This window comes from Stegastes partitus, unplaced genomic scaffold (genome assembly GCF_000690725.1).
Source record: "Stegastes partitus isolate 25-593 unplaced genomic scaffold, Stegastes_partitus-1.0.2 Scaffold626, whole genome shotgun sequence".
Lineage (NCBI taxonomy): Eukaryota > Metazoa > Chordata > Actinopteri > Pomacentridae > Stegastes > Stegastes partitus.
The window spans coordinates 18,804-43,327 of record NW_007578357.1 but is presented as its reverse complement, the minus strand read 5'-3'; the positions used below and the strand labels follow the sequence as shown (position 1 = coordinate 43,327).

Genomic DNA, 24,524 nt, shown 5'->3' with positions numbered 1-24,524 from the left:
CCAGCATCAGAGAGAGTGGAGTGGAAACAGGAAGAGGAGGAGAGGGGAAGAAAGGAGACAGAGGAGAGGATCGGGTGAGACAAGGTGGCGAGGAGTGAAAGGGAGGAAAAAGGGGAGCAGAGAGGGGTGTGTGAGGACCAAAGAGGAAGAAGACAACGAAAGAGGTAATAAAAAAATAAATTTAAAAAAAAGGGGGACTACAGAGGAGCTGCTGCTTCTGCTGCTGCTGCTGCTGCTGCATGAGCTTTTATGGCTGAATGGAAATGTACTGCATGCATTGTACAGAGTGCAAGAAGTGTGTGTGTTGCTGCTGCCTCTCTGTTTGTCTTCATTTGTTTGTTTTTGTGTGTGTTTTCTCTATATCATTCAGTGATTCGTCTTGGAGTGGAACATACTGCAGTGTGTGTGTCTGCAGACTGCTGCTGCACATTCATGCATGAAGCTCACACACACACACACACGTACACATACACACGCGCACACACATGCAATGCTCACGTGCAGACACAGCGAGCGCAAGAGCAGAAATGTGAAATGATGAATGTAGTGGAGGGGAACTGTTGCAGCTACTCTCCTTGTGTTGTTGTGTTTGCACTTGTGCTCCTGCTGAATGTTTTAACTGTTGAATATCAGCCCGTGTGAGTGTGTGAGTGTGTGTGTGTGTGTGAGGTGTACAGTAGTAGGAAGCCACAGTGTGACCAAGTGCAACAATTAACCTTCATTTACAGTAATGTCTGAACTGTGCACACTTACTGTTGGCTCCACTCAAGTTCGCCTCACTTTGCTTAACACACTTTAAGACTATTTTGCTTTGCAGCGTTTTCGTAAAAATAATTCCCTGAAATGTCTCACTTTTATTTATGTGTCACACTCATTTGTGACTTGTTTCGGAAAAAAAAAAAGAAAAAAGAAAAGGACATCTAGGGTTACAGTCAGTCACCTAACGTACACCGTGAACCCAGTGTACGCTTTCAGTTGATATGATTGTCAGCTTAGGTAACCACCTGGACGTGCATTTCTAGGTTACCGTTACCCACACAACCCAGCTGTCGGACGCCCACAGACACGCACGTGCACGCACACGCACACACGCACGCTCGTGAATCCGGTGTCTTCTTCAAACCTGTTAACCTGCTTCGTTGTCTTTGTTCACAAAAAAAAAAAAAGCTGTACATTTCGCATTGTTTGCAGAAGACACCCCTCTTTCTTGTTCTTGACCTTGCCTTGGTACATTCCGGCACCCCTCAGAGGGCTGTGCTTTATGGAGCATACACCGGGAGAAGCTGCTGCTGCTGCTGCTGCTATAGAGAGGGAGAAGGGGATAGGGCAGAGGGAAGCGGGGCTGCAGGGATGTTATTTTTAGAAATGTGATTGATATTCGGCTCATACTGTAAGTTCTTTCTCTCTGATCGTGATGCTATTTCAGGCGTGCGTCCAATAAAATCCACACACGTGCATTCATTCAGGGTGGGCTGTCCACTGTCTGTCCGTCTGTCTGAACAGTGTTGCTTCTCGTTTCCTCTCTCCATCTGTTCCCTCCATGTCTCTGCTCTTCGTGTTAAGCTAGTGGAGGAGCCACCAGAGACAGGCCTGGTCTATTGCAGCCCATCCCTCCTTTTATGGTATAGGAGTGTATCCTTACTACATGCACGCGTCAAATCCCAGCAAGAGATGCACATCTGCAGTGGTTCACTGCAGCTAGCAATGGTTGAGATTTGCACGAATGGTTTGGTTCTGGTGTGTCCAAATGAGGACTCAAAATGGAGTGTGTTTGCAGCTCTTCACCACTCAATGAATATTTTTTATTCAGGTGACAGAGCTGCTTGATAAATGCTGCAGACCTCTGAAAAGAGTCAACTGAGAAATGTGGACGTGTATACATCCAATCCTATAGACTGTCTGCCCACCCACCCCCCTCTCACCATGTCAAAATCACACACAAATGCAAACACTCCCCTCCTTGCTTGAGGCCTTCCTCCCAGCTCTGGACTAAATGATATCATCGGTTGCCAGGGATACAAGGACACAGCGTGCAGAGAAAAGGGAGGGTGAGGCATAGACAGAGCCACACACATTGCCTGAAAGAGAAAGCAAGAGGCTGGGATATTGGGTATCAAGAGGGGGGGAAAAAAAAAAAAAAAAAAGGAGCCTTGTTGAAACAAGTAGTGGAGATAGCAAAGGCAAGAGGGCAGGGCCATGAGGAGGAAAGATAGGAGGAAAGAATGCCTGCCAGCCTGTCAGAGGTTACCAGCCCATGTTTCCTCTCCCCTCCTTCTTACATCTCATTTCATTCTCTCTCTCTCTCTTTGTCTGGAGGTGGGTCAGATTTGCAACTGCAGATGTTGCAGGAAGTGAAAGACAAGAATAGAAAAGAATGGAAGCTATACCTGAGGGATGCAGGAGAGTTACTACCCTGGATTTGAAACAATAAACCCTTCCTGTCTTGTACATCTGTGCACCAACTGGCTGTGGTATTTCCTCATTCTCTCTACTATGTGTGTGTGTTTGCCAGCGAGCAGAGGATGAGCCTGTCTATTTAAAGGCATCTGAGACTGCACGGGTCTGCTGTCTTTCTATTCCTGACCGACGGCATCAACAAATTTGGACCAGAAAGTCTGTCTCCCCCCCTTTTCCCTCAGTCCTCATTGCAAGGTAAGATTAGTTACAAGAACGCACAAGCACACACACACATGTACTTTATATTAGCTTTCAAATTAATGTCCCCAATTTAGACTTGGCAAAAAATGATGAGTGTAGTGAAATTGTAAAAGGGTTAGACAACCAAATGGGGGCTTTCAGTAAAGATTGGATGGTTGCCTCTGTAGTGTCCAGGGACTCCTTGATGACGAGACAGAGGGCTGCAGACAGTATGTTTAACCTACCGCCAGGTCTTCAGTGCTCACCCACCAGCATAACAAATACAAGGTTTTAATTGTAACCCATCATTCGTGCACAAATATTTAACTTTGTATTTGAGGAGCAGAACTGTAGAAGCAACGCCATCATGTAATACAACTTGCATTTAATACAATACACTCCTGTACTGTTTGCTTTAACGTTATCTCCCTGTGAAGGAGAGAGTTTACCCAACAGCAACTTAACCCATTTTGCACATGACATCATTTGGCGTCGGAGCTAAACTCCAGATGTCTTGAATTAACCCCGCGCAGATGGGTTTAATATTGGAAGCACAGAGCCATTGTTGTTAGGAGCCAAATTTAAGCTGCTGTTGACTGACAGCTCCCCCTACAACACGGTAACATAAGTGTGCGTTCCAGTGTGCAACAGGGAGGGTCTACAACAGATGGTCTGTCTACTGTTTGCGTAATGTTGCTCAAATACTAGCAAGCTCTTTGGTTGCATGCACAGTAAGTGCAACACTTTGTCTAAAAATGTTGTAAAACCACACAGACAGTGCAACACAGTTTACGAGTCGCTGGCATGAATCAAGCACACAGTGAACTTCTTTGTCAGAATTCATAACTGACGACAATGCGACATTTGTATGCAGCAACTGATGGCATATCATGCTGCGCAGAAAGATAAAGGGTCGCAGTGTTATTTTACTGTATGTTCGCAGTGCACCACTGTATGCACATAAAGGCCTGTTGTGTCCTGTCTTTGCTCTAAAAATACATCTAAATGCAGTTGAGTCTAAAAAGCCTGCAGCCACAGCAGTAAGAACTGTCTGGCTTCAGTTGCTCTAGCAACTGGTTGGATATGGACTGTCGGAGAGGCTGCTTACTTGGCTCATTCAGCACTCACAGAAAGGTTAATACAGCAAAGCTGCACCAGCCTTACCACAAGCAAACCTGTAGAACAAACTCATTCTACGAAAAAAAACAAAAAAAAAACGTGAGACTAGGGAAGTGGTAAAATGTAGCACGCCACTTCGTTATGCCGGTTATAAATAGCTGTGGGAAATGAATGCATATAGAGGAGCTACCTGTCACTGGTACAACAATAACATCCTCGGCACGCAGAGTTGGTCCTAACAAGGTTATCTCAATTCAACACGAGCATGTTGTGGATAGGCAGACACACTAGGATGTCTTCTCTCTCCATGGTAACAGAATATGTGTCACAATTCTGTTTCCAGCAAGAGAAAATACCCAACCTGGTGTAGTTTTACAGTAGTGGCTCAATACTCAGTGGGACCCTGTGCAGCTCGCTGTGCCTCTGGAAGTTGGTGTACTTGAAGAAAATGGAATAAAAGGAAGCACAGATCTACTGATCTAGCAGCTGATTAAAGGCAGCAAGACTAGATGGCCAGAATGAGCCCCTATTGAGAATGTGTCCTGTTGATCTGAGCCACATCTACCATCAGTCCAGGCAGTAAATTAGGGCTTAAGGAAAAGGAAAGGGTAAGAGAAATACTACAGCAGTCCACCATGTTTTTTTTTTCTTTCTTTTGTTCTTAAAGTGAGGTTGCCATGGTCCTTGGTCTTACAGTCGTGCCTTTTTTTCTATCATTGGATGGCCACTGGCTGTGGGGCTGCTGGGTTGCAGTGATTAGAGGGAGGCTGAGTGAACAATGCAGCTCTGGCTGACTGATGATATGACCGCTGAACAGATACAGTGCAGCAGAAAATACAGCAGGAGAAATGAAATGTACTACAGACATACTAAATGACAATTTTTTTTTGTTGGTCAATCACAAATCCACATGATGAGAGACTTAAAACTAGAAACGTGTAAAGGTCTAGAAATGCATGTTTTTCAGTCTTTGCGGCCTCATGTTTCACTCAACCGTGCGTTTTGTCCACAGACTCCTTTTTGCTCTCAGGTGTGAAGTGGAGGGCCTCCCAAACACAGACCAAGACTGGTAACTGCAGAACATGTGTTTCTGTCTGTTGTGTACATTATGTGTGCATGTGCATGACTGTATAAATGCAGACATGCCGTACTGTGTGTATCACTGTAAAACTTTAGTTTATCGCAGAAGTACTTAGTGAATTGAAGGTTTATAGTGCAGTACCGCAAAACCAGTGAATGTCTAATCAGCCTAAGGTACAAGGATCCTCCCCTTTTTATCATACATGGTATAAATCTAGGAATTAATTGCATTGTTGTGCAATTCAGGGTGATGGGCATTCTTACAGCGTGACTTAAGTTTGTAAAGTAGCTGCACTTACTTAATGAATTTCATTCAGTCAAATTCTTCTAAAGAGGTGATATGTTTATCTGTTGATATATTTTTCCACCTGTGTTCCAGGCTGCATGTATCACCCAGCAGAGCTCTACTCTGGCCGTAACACATGGGACTCCTATCCAGCTGGGGGACCTAACAGAGGACAATGGGCTCCTGTCAACAGTCGCCCCTGGAGCCACACACAAAGGTGGGCTGCACCCTCACAACACTACCGTAAAATTAGTACTGCATCTACACTTTTACCCTTATTTACTAAAAGAATAGTATTCCATTTTAAATGAGAAATTTCACCCTTTCACCCTCAAAGCGATTTTGGCTTTCACAGCCGTCTGTCTGAGCTGTTGCCATGCAGTCACTGAGTGGGCAGACTCGAGGCTTCTCTGTGCACATCCGCCAAACTGGCGTCTACACTGGATGGCATGTGAGGCGTTTAGGGAACATCGGTAAATTGTAGTGTGCGTCCATAAACAGATGTTCAGCAAGTGAGGACTTTTGGGTACATTTTTGCCTTTAGGGGATGCACAGAGTTCAGGTGAAGAAAAACTGTGACGCAATTAAGTCTTATTCTGATGTAAATAATCAGCAGCAGTGTAGCACAACATGAAAGTGAAAGCAGTACTCTGTTTATTCAAATGAATGAATACTGTCAGTATTGGTCAAAACACCCCTGATTATCATTTTTTATTATGCAGCCCTATATGAACTTAAGGTATAAACACTCACCAAAGCCACCACAGTGACTACAGGAACCTTCAGTGTCAACGAGGACTTTGTTGGTTAAGGAAGCAGACACAATATAAGTGCAGCATTTCTGATAAAAAATTTTTAAAAAGTCAGTGGGAGTAGGAGCAACAACTTGAGCCTTAAACTTCCCCAACAAGAGTCGTTCCAGCAGGTGGGACCTCAGCTTTTGTTGTCTGGGCTGATTCTGGATGAGCACCACTTTATGGCGCTGACTGATTAACTGAAACTCTGATGAGCATATTCATGAAAAGCTCTTATTTCAGCTGCAGCTGTGAGAATAAACCCATCTGCAGTTAAACAAGCAGAGTTTTGGCGAATAAAACTAGATCATCCTCAGCTGCAGCTGACAGAAGCCTCAATCCGAGCATTGAGTTACAGCAGTTGAGAGCAGCTCTAATGAACGTGATTGTAACTGCGACTGTGAGTGTCTGATTGTGACTTTGGCCGATATAAACAATAGCGACTAATTGAGAGGTGCGACTCTCAAAGAGACATAAATGCCGAACTCTAAATAGTAAAAATAAACTTTAAAGCTGATGTGTTTTTGACTGAGCAGTATTCTGAGTAGAAGGATGAATTAGCATTTGATCCGGTTTAGCTCACCTGTAGCACCTGTAAGTTACTCAATGCGGGTGGTGGTGGTTTAAAAATTAACAGATGTGATTTATTGAGTTATAAAGTTGTTTCATTGAAAAGTTCAGTTGGGTCAAAGTGACATAATGCCCCTCTGTGTTGGGTTTAAACGATCCTCCCACAGGCAACTCAGTGAAGTGAAAGAAGTGCGTTGCTACAGAAGTGGATGGTTTTTTATCTGTCGAGGTTAATCAGAGTTGGTCGGCATGGTGTTGCGGTGGTTCGCAGTGTTACCTCCTGGGTTTGAATCTTGGGCTGGGGTCTTTCTGTGTGGAGTTACCATGTTCTCCCCGTGCAGTGTGGGTTCTGACCGGGTTCTCCTGCTTCCTCCCTCAAGCCAACGACATGTTGAGGTTAATTGGTGATTGTAAATTGTCCGTAGGTGTGAATGTGAGTGTGCTTGGTTGTCTGTCTCTAGGTGATGCCCTGTGATAGACTAGCTGGGACAGACTCCAGCCCCCCTGCAACCCTAGTGAGGATTAGGTGTTTATGATGGATGGTTAATCAGAGTCACATTTACAGAAACATTCATGAAGTAGTGTCTCATTTATGAGTGTTTTCATGTCGCTGTCAGCAGCAAGATTCTCTTGATTGAGACATTCAAAGAAAGTGCATCTATAGTGCATAAAGCCAGTATTCACCTCCTTCAGAAGTTTTCCCCTTTCAACACTGAAACATAGTTTGACTATCTTGAGAAGTATTTGCAAAAACAAACAAATGAAATGAAAACAGATTTCTGATTAATTTCAATTAATTTGACATATAAAATGTAAAAGTGACTGCATAGGTATTCGCCCCCTTCAAGTCTGTAATTAGTGAACGCACCTTTTCGGGCACAATTACAACAATTAGCCCGTGTGATAGGCCTCACTCTGCCCTGCACATCTGGACACTACAATCTTTTCTTTGCAAAACTGCTCAGGCTCTGTCAAGTTGCATGTTTTTAAAAACTTGGAAAGATAAATCAGTAGCTGTTTAAGTCAACAAATCAAATCTGTTTGGCTTCAACCCAATGTCTAGCCAGCGGTGAAAGTGTCAGAGCTCCTGGATTTGTATATTTTTACATGAACTGCACAAATACCTTGAGAGAATATAGATTTTTTTGTGTTTTTTATTTTTTATTACTACAGATGCCAAGGAGGGCGCAATCAATCACATCATTCACTATCCAATCGTCTTTACAATAGGTGAGTGGAACAGTACTGCAACTGTTTATTGTGTAGTACTGATAATAATCTTTAAAGTGTGAGAGCTTCGTTTTTTCTTAAGCAAAGTTCACTTGAACAGAACAAGGCTTCGTGCTGTCATGTACCTGAGTATTCACAGTGATGTATGAGGCCCCGTCTGTGTCATACTGTGGCAGAGTTGTGTTGAATTCTTGTCTGCAACCTGATACCTGCTGCTGAGTTTAGTTGGTCTTTTTCCTAGGGGGGACAGAGCAGTCAACCACGTCCAGGACAAGGGTATCTCCAAGGGGCACCGACAGCTGCTACGAATTGGTTACGGTAAAGACCAGCCGTTTGAGGCCCAGAACTGGCATCACAACTCCACACGCTCATTCCACAATCGAGCTGGCAGCAACAATAGTTACCTAACGGGACCAGGAGAGCGCTACTGGGACAACAATGTCAACAACTCTGTGGTGAGAGCTGTTCCCATCTGGAATATGATTATTTTCAAAGGACGTCATGTTGTCATTGAAGCTGGAAGTGTATCATCGTTTGACTCTTTCATCATAGCTGTGTTTCTTCTCTTTGTGTTAGCATGGGGGTCCTCGCCTGCATCGCAACAACAACAGGGAACTCCAGCCCCCGCCAGAGAGATGGGCCCCCTCAGACTGCCGCAGGAGCTTCCCAGGCAGAATGGTAAACAACAGACCAGGACCTTGGAAACGGCCGGCCCTCCACCAGCGGCGAGAGCAACTGCACCAGCACAGTCCACCCCCACAGCACCCTTTATCCCCGAGGGATGAGTTTCCAGCCAAGAGGAGGAGGGACTCGGGTCCTGATCAGGTAAAGGTGTTTCGCATAGTACAGCAAACTTTGTTTCATATGATAAACACAGCTTATTCATCTGAACACGCTGTGTGATTTCTGTGCAACAGCACCACCCATTGGCTAAACTTTGTCTACATAGTATGACAGGATATTTTTGCTTCTCTTTTCAGTCATCTCATCCTGGATCACGGCATATACCTTTACTTGTCCACGCCCCATCACCACCTCGCCACCATCGCTGCAACCAAGATGACTGGAAGCCTCTTAATGACAGGGCGGGTCCTTGCCACCACTCTGATCACAGGACCTCAGCAACACAGCAACAGGTAAGCTTGAAGCATCTGTGAATGATTACTGCAATTTTAATGTTAAGCCCCCGCTGCAGTGGCCGTGGCTCGACTCCAACCCATAACAAGATTTGCTGCATGTCCTCCCCCTCTCTTCTCCCACACTTTTCCTGTCTCTCCTTCATTACAATAAAAGCGAAAATAAATAATGTGAACAAAAGCCAAATGTTGACTTCTGCTATGTGTCTTTAAATTTGCAGGACACCTCTAAACTGCGAGCTGGAGGACATGGCCTCAGTAACCCAGCTCCGCCACACCAGAGCTGCGGCAGCAGACCACCGCATCATGGAAGCAGAGGGAAGATCGACCGGAAAGTCTCGTCCTCACCAGCAGACCACACCCGTGTGCCTTACAGCCACCAAAACCATCATTACCACCATCAGCGGCACACAGGCCACTCGAGAGCCCCACAGCACAACATCCTGCTACGCCCTCTGGAGGAAAAGGACTCACGGAGCCATCACCACAAACAAAGCACAGTAAGAGAGAAAAAATTTAATCACATAAAAATCTATCTGGATATTCTGTTTTCTGTGACGTTATTTCACTTTACGTAGTTAGAGTTTTGCATTCTGGATGCATGTGTTGATTAATTACATGAAAGTAGGAAATAAGACATAAATAAACTCTGTATTTCTTCTTTTCGTAGAAGCCAAAGCTTCTACTAAAATTAATGTTATCATAACAGTACGATACTGTTTGTGAATGAACATAATTGAGTGTCTTTTCTCTGAACAAATATAATTTTAAATCTGCAGGAAACTCAGCGCACCCATTTAAGGGGAAATTCAAGGGATGAAGACTCTCCTCCCTACTCATCCCTCCTCTGCAGTCCTAAAGATGGAGGCTCTGTTTCCAGCAGTCCAGGTGCTCCTTCCAGTCCCTCTTCATACGTAGCGGTCAGTGGTAGAAAAGATCCATCAGTCATTCAGCAGTGTTGTCCCAGCCTCAAGGGACAGCAGAAACTTCAAGAAAGCCCCAATCACACCCCGAGACTGAGTCTGTCATCGACCACATCGCTTACATCTCACGCTGGTTCCAAATCCAGGTTTTCAGATCCCAAATACAGAAAGACCTCACAGCTCCTCTCCTCACGACAGTCCCCTCACGGCAGATCAAGAGCCAACAAGCCTGAGAAAGAGATGGAAGAACACAAAAACCCTGAGTACAAGCTGAAAGATAGGCCGGTCAAAAAGGAGAGAAAGGGTGAATTCCTAAAGACCAACAGGAAGGGTGAGGAAAGAAAAAGACGGAAGAAAAAGGAGGAAAAAAGGTTGGGTGAGAAGAAAAAGAAAAGAGAGAAAATATTAAAGAAAGAAAGAAAGTTAGGCCAGAAAACTAAAGTCACAGAAAAGGAAATGTTTTCTTCTATCTGTACCTCCTCCTGTGCAGGCGAAGCCAAAATGAGTAAGATGGAGACTTCAGCTTTGACTCCAGAGAATCAGAGTCAGTCACCCCCCAAACACAAGCACAGGGAGAGGAGTGAGCAAGCAGAGAGGATATCACACAAGCCGTCCACAGACAATCCTCATCCCAGCTGCGCTTCACAGCAGCGTCCCTCAAAATCTGCAAATCACAAAATGCCCAAAAAGAATCGCAGTTCCCTAAAACCCCCTGTCAAGCAACGACCAATACAGACCCCGTCCAAAAACACTAGCCCCAACCAGACCAGCAAGAAGCCCGCCATCGTCTCATCCCGAACAGAAGATGGACCAAAAACGAAGCCAGACGACACACTCCCTTCGCTCTTGTTTAAAGCCTTAGTACCTCTCAGTACAGCTTGTTCTGTTACTTTAGAGCAGCCTGTCCATGGCAAAGAAGGTGGCCAGGGAGGGGTCCTCAGTGCCCCAGACCTCCAGCCTGTGGCGGTGCTGGGAAATCTGAGAGAAGTGGGGGACAACCTTGCCAACACTCCTCCTGTCCTCAGCTGGCAGGGCTCTCCTGTGTCAGTTCTGGGAGAGGATGAAGAGGAGCTAGAAAAGGGAGTGATACGAAGACCGGTCCTCCAGCCCAGCCCCACGCAGTGCTTCTCGCCTCCTCCTGTGGACAGTGAAAGCAACGAGGATACGAATAAGGAGCCTTGTGAGGATACACTGGATGATTATTCGCCCAGTGGCGTGTCTGAGCTCTGTGATCTACCTTGTAAAACTGAACGAGGTGCTGAGGAAGAAATTGAAGAGGAGGTGGAGAGCAGCAAGGAGACCCCGGGCTCTCTTCTTCGTGAGCTTCACCACCATAAAACGGGTTTGGATGATGTCTTCAAGAGCCTCGCCTCCTTCCTCGGAGGCCAGAGGGTCACGTGTCGAGGCGGCCCGTTCGGCGGGCCTCCTGCTAGTGCCACGAAAGGGGTGAAGTACTCCTCCTCTCTTGCACTGGGGCCAGAGATCCACTGTCATGAGAATCCGAATTTCTCCCCCAAATCAAGTCCCGCAGCGTCCCCCGAAACCAGTAATCAGTCGCCAACTCACACTACCTCAGACACACTTTTACAAATCCGCAGTACGACAGATCTGAGTGAGCCAGTCACTGAAGATCCGGCACAGGCAAAGCAGCAAAAAATTGAAAATGATATAAAGGAGAAACAAGAGGGCAAAGATGCAGAGATCCTGCTGGAGAGAACAGAGTCGTCTCTTTTGGACGGGTCACTGAGTGCAGAGCTGAGACTGACCACAACGCATACAGCCTCTTTCACCAGCCTCATTACCGTGTCCACCAAGGAGGAGAGAGACAACGGCAAGGAGACAGAGCACACAGGTACAGACAGAAAGAGAAAACACAAGGCGAAGGATGGAAGAGGAGAAGGAGAGATCAAGATTAAGATAAAGACAGAGGAAAGCAAAGTCATCTGTTCTAAAAATAAAGCAAACGAAATGAAGGATTTGAAAGAGAGGGACGTTTCATCCTCGGTACCGGTCGTTTCCAGAAACTCACCCAGACCTCTCAAAGACAGTATGAAGGGCCAGATTCCTCAGGAAAATCAAACCCCACATGGCAAAGACATCCAGAGAGACAAAGTGGACGCTGGGAACGCTAATGTAAAGACGGCAGCAGAGCAGAAGGACGAGGTCGACGGGACGGCGTCGGCAGCTGGAAGCACAGAAACCAACAGCTCACAGTCAGCGTCTGGCGTAACAATCAGTGCAGCCAAATTAGGTGCTCCCACACCAGCAAGTAAACCTCCTCCCTGCTCATTAGCTCCAGTCGACCCCCTGAAACTGAAAGCGTTGTCCATGGGCCTGTCGAAGGAGCTGAAGATCCTCTTGATTAAAGTGGAGAGTGCTGGGAGGCAGACGTTCAACATATCAGAAGTGGAGGAGCAAAGAATCCCACTTTCCAAGATCAGCATCAACAACACGGCCACTGAAGTCGTCCGAGCGTGCAAGTGAGTACAAAGATGCTGCTGGTCTGTCAGATTTTCACCCACTCCTGCTAATGAGCGTTCAATTTAACGCTCTGTTGTCTTTCCTCTAGGGGAACAAGGGTGAGGGGCAAATTCAAGGAGTCGTTCCTGCTTCCTGCCCTCTCTGTCAAACCCAGCATTTCCATCGAGACCCCCATTCCTCGGGAAAAGCTGAACCCTCCCACGCCGAGCATCTATGTGAGTGCGCGCTAATTAGTGTAGTCCTAATGATGCACCTAAGTGTCTTAAAATCTGGCATCGTTAGCGCCATGGTTACAGGGATGAAAACGTCACCTTGTGGTTGATCCACCACTTTGGCCCAGACAGGATTGGAACACAGCTGCACAGACTTAGATCACTCTAATGGTTCCCTTGTTGACTTTGGTGACCTTATGACTGGCTCATAGTGAAGTGTCTCAGAAACTTGAAATGATTCATACCGTGGATATTCATGCCAGGTTCAGTCGTGTGCCAAAATGTAAAATGTGTACAGTGCTTTGATTTTTTTGATTGCCTGACTACACTCTAAGCAGTTTCTGGGTCTTTTTTTCTCCTGTGAGCAGGTTTTTTTTCTCCTGTGAACAATATAAAGTCTTCACCTCGGGCGGCTATGGCTCAGGTAGTGGAGCGGGTTGTCCTCCAAGGTTGCCGGTTCGATCCTCCCCGCTCCTCCACAGTCGAACTGTCCTTGGGCAAGACACTGAACCCCAAGTTGCTCCCAATGGCAGGCAGCACCTTGCATGGAAGCTCTGTCGCCATTGGTGTATGAATGTGTGTGTAAATGGATGAATTTGGATAAAAGCGGTATGTAAGTTGCTTCCTTGGTTTGGACTTCGGAAATGTCTTCTATGAATCATACCAAAGTGTGAAGCTAACTTTGTTATGCTGTTGTGTCCTCCTTTTTCCTGACAGAACCACAATTGATTTGTTCAAGAAAAGTCGCAAAGATGAAACTCTCCCAATTAATTCTGTTTTGATTGTTTCTGCCTCTGATAAATAGTGTATTTTTTAACATAATTTTTTCCTAATGAGCGCATGCCTTTCAAACGTTTTTGGAATTTAGAGGGTTAAATGCCTAAATAACCTTCCCATCAGCCTCAGCTTCACTTTGTGTTTAGTGCTATTTAGTAAACATGATCACATGTAGAGTTTTACCAACACTGTAAAACACATACAATACACAACATCAGCAATGTCGTCATGACCGTGTTAGGATTCTGATATTAGCATTTAGCCCAATGCTAACTGGTTAGCACTGTCAGTGTTCTTAACTTGGTGTCAAGACATTTCTGTTTCTTCGCCATCCTTACGTGTTCCAATGTTGTGTTTGCACAGTTGGAGAGCAAGAGGGACGCCTTCTCTCCAGTCCTGCTTCAGTTCTGCACCGATCCCAAAAATGCTGTTACGGTCATCAGAGGCCTTGCTGGCTCCCTCCGCCTTAGTAAGTACATACAGCACAGTCGTAACAGCTGATGTACTCTCACATGTTTGTTCAGTTTCCATTCCTTTTAAATGCATTTTTAATGGTTAGTAATGTATTGCTGTTCATTCGGGCCTTTAGTTTATCGCTCAGTGAAAATCGTCATGCAGGAAAAAAGACACGAAAAGAAGGCATGGTTACCTCAGATATAAACGCGGCATGTATTGTAGAAGCTGTAGATGATATCTGAGTGATCTCTACAGTCACAAACCAGGCAACAACTGTTGGTTCTAAGAAGTGCTGTGTCTTGAAAACTCCACACAACCGGTTTGCCAACAAGGCAGCATACAGTGCCACATTTTCACAGTCGCATCACACCTGTGTGTCATATTTGAATGCAGACCATGCACGCTGAACCATGACGTGATCGCTGGGCAGCTAGGGAGGCTGTACGCTGATCGAGGATTGTTGCTTTGAATGCATTTGCATATTTCAGTGTGTGTTCTACGATCATTACTGTAGATGAACTCGGAGTGTTTGTGTTCCTGCACCTTCTCTCGCCACCAAGTATTTTAGGCTTCAGCCAGAAAAAATGAATTAATGCAGTGGGGTCAAAAAAAAAAAACAAAACAAAAAGAAATTAAGAAATAATCCAAAAGTAAAAAACTGTTTGGAAGTTTCTGTTTACTTTGCTAATTACCTGTGCTTTCTTTTGCTTATGTCAGATCTTGGTCTGTTCTCCACCAAGTCTCTGGTGGAGGCCAACTCGGACCATGCCGTGGAAGTGAGGACTCAGGTTCAACAGCCTGCTGATGAGAACTGGGATTCGAGTGGCTCGGCACAGACGTGGCCCTGCGAAAGCAGCCGCTCGCACACCACCATCGCCAAATACGCCCAGTACCAGGCCTCCAGCTTCCAGGAGAGTCTACAGGTAGACATTTTCTCTCATGCCTCATGTGTGCACACAAACTAATGTTTAGGAACTGAAGGTATTGTTTTGTCACTTAGGCCTACGTGTGTTCTGTCTCTTATCTAAATGCAATCAAAAGGCCTTAGATGCTTTCTTTACTTATAAAAGAACCACTTCTGCAAACAGACGTGTTCTGAAGTTGTGTTTGTAAGTGACAGTAATTTAATGGTTTTTACTGCCATGTTTCAGCAGATCAGATTCATACAGTTCAGTAGTTACTGGAAGAGGTTTGTACACCAACAGATAGTTTGGGGATGTTAGGCAGGTCTCTGTCCACCAACAGTCTACTGCAGTTTTCTGTTTTGTAATGTCTCTGTGACTATTATCGCCAGAAACAGCTTATCACTGAGCTTTAGCAAAAGTATTTTAGCATGTATGTGTCAACTAACAGCGCTGCTCCACTAACATGACATTGACAGCTGTAGGAACCTACTTTTTAATAGTTTCTAACTGCCTCAGGTCCTCAGAGATGAGCTATGACGCTGCTGATTTGGCTTTGCTCAGTTCTCGTCACTGTTGGGTATCGGGTTTGACAGTGAAACTTTTCCACACATGGTGCAGAACAAGTAGCCTTTAATGGTTATATGTTAAAGTTCAGTTTAACATTTCTTTATATCATCTCTGGTGAGAAATGCTTTATTAGTTTTCAGTGGGATTCAATCAGTTGTTTTTTATTCTGATGGAATAGAGCACAAGAGAAAGATGAACAGCAACATAAAACCAAAGTACTCTTTATTGTTATTGGCAATTATTCATTGTTCTTGTATTTCTGCTTACTCTTGCCAAAGTCACAGTGCTTTGTAATATTACAGAATTGTTTTATAAACTATACTAGGAACAGATCTTAGCATTTATATGTAAAAATGTTGTTTTTTTGTTCCTCATCATACATTCAAGTGTCCAGACTAATGAAATCCACACGTATTGTAGGCAAGCAGTGATCCAAAACTAACGTTGAAAGTTAACTACGCACTTGTTTTTAGTTGTCAGCTAAGCTCATGCAGATGTGTTATAGGAGGAGAAGGAGAGTGAGAATGAGGAGGAAGGAGAGCAGCCCTCAGACCCGTCAGCGGCCACGAAAGCTGCTCTGATGTTAGCCACCTCCACGACCAACAAAGCCAATTCTGCTCCCGTCGTCAGCAAAGCCCAACCCGTTAATGGCACCAGCACGCCCAGGTTAGCACAAAGCCCGATCCTCTGGTGTGAAGAAATAACTGTTTCACTGTGTAAACAATACTCAGTTCAGACTTCACTATTTCCACCAGCCCAGACCAGAAAACAGCCGGGAAGATCATTAAATTCGGGACCAACATTGACCTCTCTGACCCTAAAAGGTGAGATTATGTTTTTAAAGTCCACCCACTCGAACTGAGCTCACTGTGGGTCCTTGTCGTTTCACGTTACCTGCCGTGTTTTTTTTTTTTACAAGGTGGAAGCCCCAGCTGCAGGAGCTGCTGAAGCTGCCAGCTTTCATGCGAGTGGAATCCAGTAACAACATGCTCAGTCACGTCGGTCACACCATCCTGGGCATGAACACCGTCCAGCTGTACATGAAGGTGCCGGGCAGCCGTACCCCAGGTCAGTGTGTCTGCACCGTCGCTCTTAGGTACTGGCAGTCGTCTCATTCTGGAAGTTTTGAAGATCTGTAAAGTGCTTGTGTTTCCTATCAGGTCATCAAGAGAACAACAATTTCTGCTCAGTCAACATCAACATCGGGCCCGGTGACTGCGAGTGGTTTGCAGTCCATGAACACTACTGGGAATCTATCAACAAGTTCTGTGAGAAGTGAGTAAGGAGATCGTCAGACGTGACCAGAGATGTACGAATGAGCTACCTTCGCAGACTTAACTTGCTTTGTCGCTGCCCTCAGGCATGGCGTAGACTACCTTACAGGATCCTGGTGGCCGGTTCTGGAAGACCTCTACAGCTCCAACATCCCCGTGTACCGCTTCATTCAGAGGCCCGGAGACTTGGTGTGGATCAATGCAGGGACTGTGCACTGGGTCCAGGCGGTGGGCTGGTGCAACAACATCGCCTGGAATGTGGGACCGCTCAACTGTAAGTCACAGTGAGGACCAACAAAAACCCAGCAGCCCGAACCTGGATTGTCATTTGTTGTTCTTAGTTCAGATTACTAATTAAACAGGCTGTGCCGCCTTCTCCAGCCTTGTCACTGTTTGTGTGTTTGTGCTCTCCCAGCGTACCAGTATCAGCTCGCTCTGGAGCGCTTCGAGTGGAACGAGGTGAAGAAGGTGAAGTCAATCGTTCCCATGATCCACGTCACGTGGAACGTGGCTCGCACCATCAAGATCACCGATCAGGATACCTTCAAGATGATCAAGTAGGATGCCTCCGTGCGGGTATTTGAGTGCGAGTGGGCGTTTGTTTGCATCTCTCACTGTCTGCTCCCGTGTCTCTCTCAGACACTGCCTGATGCAGTCCATCAAGCACATCCAGATTCTGAGAGACCAGCTGGTGGCTGCGGGGAAGAAAATCTGTTACCAGAGCCGTGTGAAGGACGAGCCGGCCTACTACTGCAACGAGTGTGACGTGAGTCGCCCCCCCGCCTCCCCTCTCCTCCTTTTCCTCTTTTATTTTGCAAAAAAATGCAGTACAAATATGAACGCGAGTGCCAAAACCGTGTTTGTGCAGGTGGAGGTGTTCGACCTGCTGTTCGTGACCAGCGAGAACAGCAGCAAGAAGACCTACGTGGTGCACTGTGAGGACTGTGCCAGAGCTAAGAGCCCGTCGCTGGCAGGAGTAGTGGTGCTGGAACAGTATCGAATAGAGGAGCTGATGAGAACATACGACAGTTTAGTGCTGGTCAGTAACACTTCATCATCTTGTGCAATAGCAGCAATGCCATATGTTTAGCAGACTTCTCTATGCTACACTTAAGTACCAAGAGTTTGTCTCATCATTTCTAAGCTTGTTGTGTAAATTTGTTCATCTTCAAAGTACCTCAAGCTACCAGATGAATATAGTGGAGTAGAAAGTACAATATTTCCTTCTGAAATGTGGTGGAGTGGAAGGATAACTTAGCTTCCATCCTGTTATTATCTATGCACCACTTGATCCTCTGTAGGGTCGCGGAGGGCTGAAGCCTGTCTAAACACACAACCAAGCACATCCAAGCCTTCGGACAATTTAGAATCACCAGTAGATCTCGACATGTCTTTGGGCTGTGGGAGGAAGCTATAAATCAGCAGAGATACTCGAGTAAAGTACCTCAAAATTGTGCTTTGAGCAAATTAACAAACGTCCATTACTCCTGACCATTTTTGCAAAGAACCAAACACTCTCGACTCATTTCTGGTCTTCCAGGCAGCTTTTGGTTCAGTAGAGTCTTGCTCTCTTCTTATTTATATGCATTTATTCATTTTTTAAAGTCTACATTATTATTATTTTTTTGCGCCGTAGCTGCAGGCAGTGATCTTCTAGATTTTGACCTTCTCGGTGCTTTTAAACAAACAGCATTCTTATGTGCCTTCTGTTCACCTTCTTTTTTTTTGGCAGCAAATACAATAAAAATTTCCAGTGCATCACCGAGAAAGAGTTTTTTGAAAACAGCCTCCGCTTCAGCCAAACATCAATTGCAGCGTCTGTAGTTTGAGTCCAGCTGGAGGCTTTTGTTCCCTATCTCTCTGTCTCTCTCTCTCTCTCTCTCTCCCCTCGTTTCCTGTCATCTGTCAAATGTGTAATAAAGCCATTAAGTTCCTCCCTGAAACAGTCTCTGATCACAGCCGGGAAATGATAATCTGACTTTCATGAAGCCACCAATGCAAACTAACTGTCCACTGTGGCGGATTACCGGCTGAGTCTAGTGCAAATTTAATGTGTCTGCAAGTTGATTTATTTATTTTTTTTCATATCGCCTCATCAAACAACTTTGCCAAGAACTCAAGCCAATGGCTGGCTGGAGGTTTGCAGTCTGAAAACATTCACTGTGTTCTGCAAAAATGGTCAGCGGTAATGTAAAGACGTACATGATGTGATCTCGGCGATGTTAGACACACAAATATGTGGAAAAATTTACTTTTTTAGTGACTCAGGCGTTCCACATTATAACACAAGACAATGAAAAACCAAATTATACTAACATCTGAGTGGTGTACTACACAGTGAGATCAATGGGTAAATAAAGCCTGAAGCCAGAGCTTTCAGTGTCCCAAAGGTGGTCTTTAACATGCTAGCTCACCCTGCTAACTGGTGCTCTGCAGCTAGCCTGATCTGGAGGAGGTTTGGGATTTAAATCAGTCTTGAGGAACCAGCTCTTTCAACAGCTCTCTTGAGGAGCGATGCCAGCGCTCAGCTGAGGGAATATGTTCCATCTGCAGATGTAAGTCAGTAACGCCGCTGAACAAAGCCCTGCAGCTTCAGCAGCACAAACTGTATGCACTGCATTTCCACGAGGACCTAAAGGCGTTCAGTGGGTGATGGAGATTCATGCATAAATGTATTTTTACGCTCGGCGCTGACATGTTGCCAAGACTGTTTGACAGTGATGCTACTGCAGCTCATATAGCAACAGATTAGAGATCCTGTGTTCGTATTTGTGACAGAGAATTTGCAATCAATGCCATTAAAACTAAAGTGATTTCCACATGTCCCTCTTTAGGGGACAGAGCTAAATGTTTTCACTGATCACTCGAAATGAGCTGCTGCTGAATTGAGAGTGCACCGAGTGATTAGCAACTTTCTGCCAACATTCCTCTTTTGCACAATTTACTTTAATACATTTTAAATGCACAGCTCTTATTATAACCGCCTGTTGTCTCCACCGTCATGTCCAGCTCATGGTTGGTTCGTTTAGTGCGTGAAATGATGCAGCCCTTTTTATAGAAGCGTGCATGAAGAAAACCTGGTTAAACCACGATTGTGATACGCAGCGTATCTATTTGATGTTTGAGGTTTTGTCAAGACGGCGAATGCAAAAAAAACCAGACTGACCCTCTAGACCTCCCCTACCCCTCTGTGCATGACCAGGCAGCTGGGAAACACAAATAGCCACGAAGCACAACATCAAAAAATACCCTTCTAAATACGACTAGACCTTGTGGTTGCCTGTGTTTAGCTTCAGACGTGTTTTGTGTTTGATGCTGTGTTTGACACGCCGTCTGTTGTCTTCATCTCTCTCCCTCCTTCAGACTCCATCGCCCTTTTCAAAGTGAGGACTCCTCCCACGGTGTCTTTCAGCCATAACCAAAACTCTAATGGCAGCACAAATGTTGTCTTCAAGGCAATCGGTTCCTGCAAACACTTTCTCAATCAGCCAATCACGTTTACTCAGTATTGTTTACATCACACAATAAGGTATGGATACTCAGCCAATCCAACTATAGCTCACTGTCTTCCCCATACCAGCTGCTGATTGGACGTGTGTTTTGAAATAGAATGACTAGACTGGTACTTCTCATGAAAAGCATTTCAGATGAAAAAGAGAAAAGAAAAAAAAACACCACAATGTGAGCACTGCTAGCACTGAAAATCAGGTTATATATGTTCAACGGACTCTGCTGTGATTCAAAAGCGTCAAGTAGCCGGTTCTGTGTAATGATTCAGGTACTTTTATGCAAATTCAGTAGAATTTTTTTACACCAATCTAGTTATTCTATATGTCCATGAATTTGCTGTGATTCTATTGTACCAGCAGGGGAATCGCTTCACAGGAGAAGTAGCTGATTGTCACATTTGGCATCGTATTGGTTCCTGTTTTTGTTTGGTATTCAGGTGACATTTGTAATTCCTGTCTGTAAACTCTTCGAGGTGCTATTCCGATCTTATTTATTCTCGTTAGATACTTAAAAAGAAAAAAAAAAGTTTTACCAGCCTAGAAGTACACCACATTGGCCTTGTGAACTGTATTTAGAGGAGAGGTAATTAGAGGATTAAACACACAAATAAGGTTTTATGTAAGTATTAAAAAAAAAAAGATGAATCAAAAACTTTCAGTTTCTCTAAAATACGGGTTTACTAGAGGACTAATATGGTTTCATTCTTAGTTGGGAATCAAGCGTGGCGAGGGGAAACGTTTGCTTTTTCTCGAGTCCAGCTAAATGGCGGTCGGCGTGGTTTCTATGAGAAAACAGACGCAGTGTCGTTTTTATTTTTGGAAAAGGGGGAAAATAGTCCCGAGTTTTATACCTCTTTTTTTTTTCGTTGCAATGTTCCTGTTTCTAGACGACAGAGAAAATAAATAATTGTAAATTGTGAATGAATTTATGGAATACACAGTGGTGTGCATAGACGGGGTGCAGAGAGAGAGAGAGAAAGAGAGTCGCCATTGATGTTTGTGTCAATGAAGTGCCCATGAAGTAATATGTCCAAAGAGACACACAATCACTATCTTGAAATGCAAAAACCAGTGAGGCCAAACACGAGCAGACTGCAGGGCACGTCACTGTTTCCGTTTAAAGCCGACACATCCGTCCTGATGAGGTTCAGCTCCATGCACTGCCACGGGGTTTAATAATATATACTGTATTTGACATGTTGAACAAGCACATGAACTGAAATATCACAAGAAAGGCCCAGATGTCAAGAGCCCATGCTATGCTTTTGGGGTTTTTTTTCTTTTTTGGTTTTTTTTTTTTTTTCTGTTTACATTAAACTTACAAAGTCGATGCCAAAGGGAGCGACGGCCTCCCACAGAAAACACCTGCACCTCCTCACCTGCATGAAACGCCTCATCTGAAGCTCAGACTTCTGTCCTGTGACGAGTTCACGCCTGATGTCTGCAAACGTCAGCAGCTCTGGGAGGGCTGCAGCTCGCATAGAGCGCGGCATCACTGTACATAAGCAGCATCGCGTTGCCAATCAGAACAGAGCAGAGGGTGAGACAAGGTGCTGTGTGATGTGTTTCTGAACATTAAAGCATGTAAAGAAAAAATAGTCCCCGAACGTAAAACCTGCAAATGAGCATAATCTGGGCTCTTTACCAGTCCATCAGAGTATTATTATTATTATTATGAATATTATTATTTTATCACCTTAAATAGCAGTTTCTGTCTTATCTCGTATTTAGGATGGTCTTTTTCTAGTTGTTTAAAAGATGATCGCGTTTGTACGGCTTTGAAGCAGAACCGGAGTGACTTTTTTAGACCGATGCTGATTTTCTCAAAATGCCACGTGGCAGTTTTTAAAAAAAATTAAAGCCTAATGTAAGCAGTTTTATTACAGACCACCTAAATGTTTCAGGTTTGTTTTAGATGAATAAAAGCCAGGATGCTAAGCTGCATTTCTTTGGTATTTTTATACTGTAAATTCTACTACGAAGCGAATCTCGGTCGGCGTGTCGCTCCTGTTCTGCTTCAAAGTGCATCCAGCAGCTCTGATTCCTACACAGAATGTCTTTACTACTCACTACACACTGGACTGTATTCTCATGCTGTAGGCCTGTTTTTGTTTTTTGGAATCCGAGCGGAGGTTCGGCGTCACTGTTACTGTGCAATCACGCTAACGAAGCCCCCCCCACACACAGACGATCAGATCACACCTCTGCCCTCGTTAGTCTGTGCACACCATTTCATGTACATACTGTATCTGTTTTCAGGTTTACTAGAAGACTTATGTAGTTTTGTTCTCAATCAAAAATCTAATTTGTATATGGTCAAATGTGTCCACCTCAGTCAGTTTTTTTTTTTGTTTTTGTTGTTGCTATATTATAATACACCTGAAAAAAAAAAAATCCTGTTTCACTCTAGTTTAAATTACTGCAATGGGAGTTTCTTCCCACTTTTATACCTCTTTTTTTGTTGTCAGTTTCTGTTTTTTGGATTACAGAGAAAATGGAATATTGTAAATTGTGACATTATTTATACTGTACATGGTTGTTTTCTTATATATTTATTGCATATCAAAGGATACTTCACTTGATAAGGGGCTACAAGGTATTTTAAAAATGTAGTATGGTCACGATGTGTGGATAAGGGGAAGTGCAATCAGGGGGGGCGGTTTAATTTTCATGGTGCTAGACCCCCTCCTTGCCTCAATGCCCCCTCATTAAACAGCATATAACGATGTATGAACATAAGTCAGTGATACAACTCGAACCAACCATTTTGGTGCTTAGAACCATTTCAAACACAGTTTACTGGTACCAGAAATGGAATGATGTCTTTGTACTGTATCTAACAGATAAATACGAGATCTTTTTTAACTTTTTTTTTGTTTTTTTTCCATTGTATGAATTCATAATCTTGTGAGGCATTAGTGGTTTTCTGATGATGAGCATTAGCAGTAGTTGTACTTCTTGACACTTTTTGCAGAGACTTTTAGGGATGTGACTTTTAATGGCGTCGAGGTTTTTTCGTGTCTTGTCCTCATTATTATTATTAGTATTATTTGGAGGATGTAATAATGCTCTTTTTTTTTTTTTCTTCTCTCTCCTCTTGACTTGTTTGATTTATGCTGCACTTATTGTTTCAAAAAGAACTCACATAGAAGAAGACCTGAGCCAGACCTGTCTTAAATCCCTCTGTGATTTTTCTGTGACATATTGTATCGTTGTTCAAGAAAATAAAAAATGTTTTGATAAATTATTCAACCACGACTTTTTGCCTTTGATTTTCTTGCCGTCGTCTTGCTCGGTGCTTTCTGCCGGTACGCCTTCACGCTGATCTGTTATCTGCTCTTCTGGTAGTTTAATCGTAGCAACTGGACTTGCTTGAAGACGTTCCACCTCTCATCCAAGAGGCTTCATCAGCTCTGACTGACTAGTTAGGAGTTCCAGGTATCCTTAAGGATCCTGAGTTTTGGTTTCAATTGGGGGTTTGTTGCTCCGCCCCCTCGTTATGTGAGTCGTTAGTGCTCCCTCTGCCACGATGGGGTTCGTTAGGGTCTTTGTGTCTAGGTGTGGATGTGGGTTCATCATCTTGGGGACCAATCTTAGGACTGAATTGTAAACAGGTGATGCCTCAGACCTCCACCTCTGTTGAGGGACGGTCTTTCCAGTTTCACCCCTCTCTCAAACCATCTGTCCTCCACTGGCCAAAATCTGTTGTCTTCAAATGAGTGTCCTTTGTGCTTGAGATGCAGGTGGACGGCTGAGTCCTGTCCTGAAGAGGTGGTTCTTCTGTGCTTGTGGAGCGGTTGTATAGTCTCTGTACAGGTCATGACATTCCTGCACTGGACTGCGTACGCCACGTTGCTTTGTTTGTGTCTCGGTGTCTTGTCCTTGGATGTTGGTGGGTTTGAAGTGTCCTCCATAACGAGGGGGAGGAGCAACAAATCCCCAATTAAGGATATCTGGAACTCCCAACTAGTCAGTCAGAGCTGATGAAGCCTCTTGGATGAGAGGTGGAACGTCTTCAAGCAAGTCCAGTTGCTATGATTAATCTACCACGACCTGTAGGACTGAGAATCTTCACAGACACGTTATCGGCTCTTGAGAAAGCAAAGATGGACAGAGAATTTGACGATGTGTGTTTTTCCTCCAGCAGTTCTGCTTATTGTTTCTCCTGCAGGCCAACATGTGTTTGTGTTCTCAGAAAGCCAACTTCAGGCCCAAACTAATACCTACTTGATATGCATGAAATCGGCTTCTACCTCAGTCTTGATGGATCCCGGATAAACATTTCAATGTGAAGTTAGCTTTGACAGGGTTCTGATAAGCTGTCTCAACATAAATATGTAAATATCGCAGAATAATCCTGCAGAGAGACAGATATATGCTGACTCCAGGCTTTGCTGTTTATTGTAGGGTGTTCAGTCGTACTCTTTTAGAAGTGGATCTGTCCACCTCTTTGTTGCAAACTGAACTATATCATCAGCTGATTGCTATAAACTGTTGTACAGACTTTCTAGAAGGCTGCAGTGCCACCTGCAGATTGCAATCTTAGATTCAACCTCAACCACTAGTAG

At 44.4% G+C, this 24,524-nt stretch overlaps 1 protein-coding gene across 2 annotated transcripts; it reads left to right on the top strand.

Annotated features, from left to right (window-relative positions):
• Positions 1 to 39: 39 nt before the first annotated feature.
• On the top strand, positions 40 to 23,208 carry kdm6bb (lysine (K)-specific demethylase 6B, b). Of its 2 annotated transcripts, XM_008289607.1 has the most exons (22): positions 40 to 164; positions 2,513 to 2,652; positions 4,769 to 4,825; positions 5,216 to 5,339; positions 7,660 to 7,716; positions 7,958 to 8,171; positions 8,293 to 8,541; positions 8,697 to 8,852; positions 9,074 to 9,352; positions 9,632 to 12,255; positions 12,345 to 12,471; positions 13,609 to 13,714; positions 14,419 to 14,624; positions 15,679 to 15,839; positions 15,929 to 15,997; positions 16,093 to 16,241; positions 16,334 to 16,448; positions 16,534 to 16,721; positions 16,863 to 17,004; positions 17,087 to 17,213; positions 17,316 to 17,486; positions 19,811 to 23,208. In XM_008289607.1, exons 4-22 carry the CDS (start codon positions 5,221 to 5,223, stop codon positions 19,832 to 19,834), a joined length of 5,283 nt encoding a protein of 1,760 aa, XP_008287829.1. In that variant the 5' UTR covers positions 40 to 164; positions 2,513 to 2,652; positions 4,769 to 4,825; positions 5,216 to 5,220; the 3' UTR covers positions 19,835 to 23,208. The 2 variants fall into 2 exon arrangements, with proteins under 2 accessions (XP_008287829.1, XP_008287828.1); XM_008289606.1 differs by lacking the exon at positions 19,811 to 23,208 and having other exon boundaries at positions 17,316 to 19,724.
• The last annotated feature ends 1,316 nt before the right edge of the window (positions 23,209 to 24,524 follow it).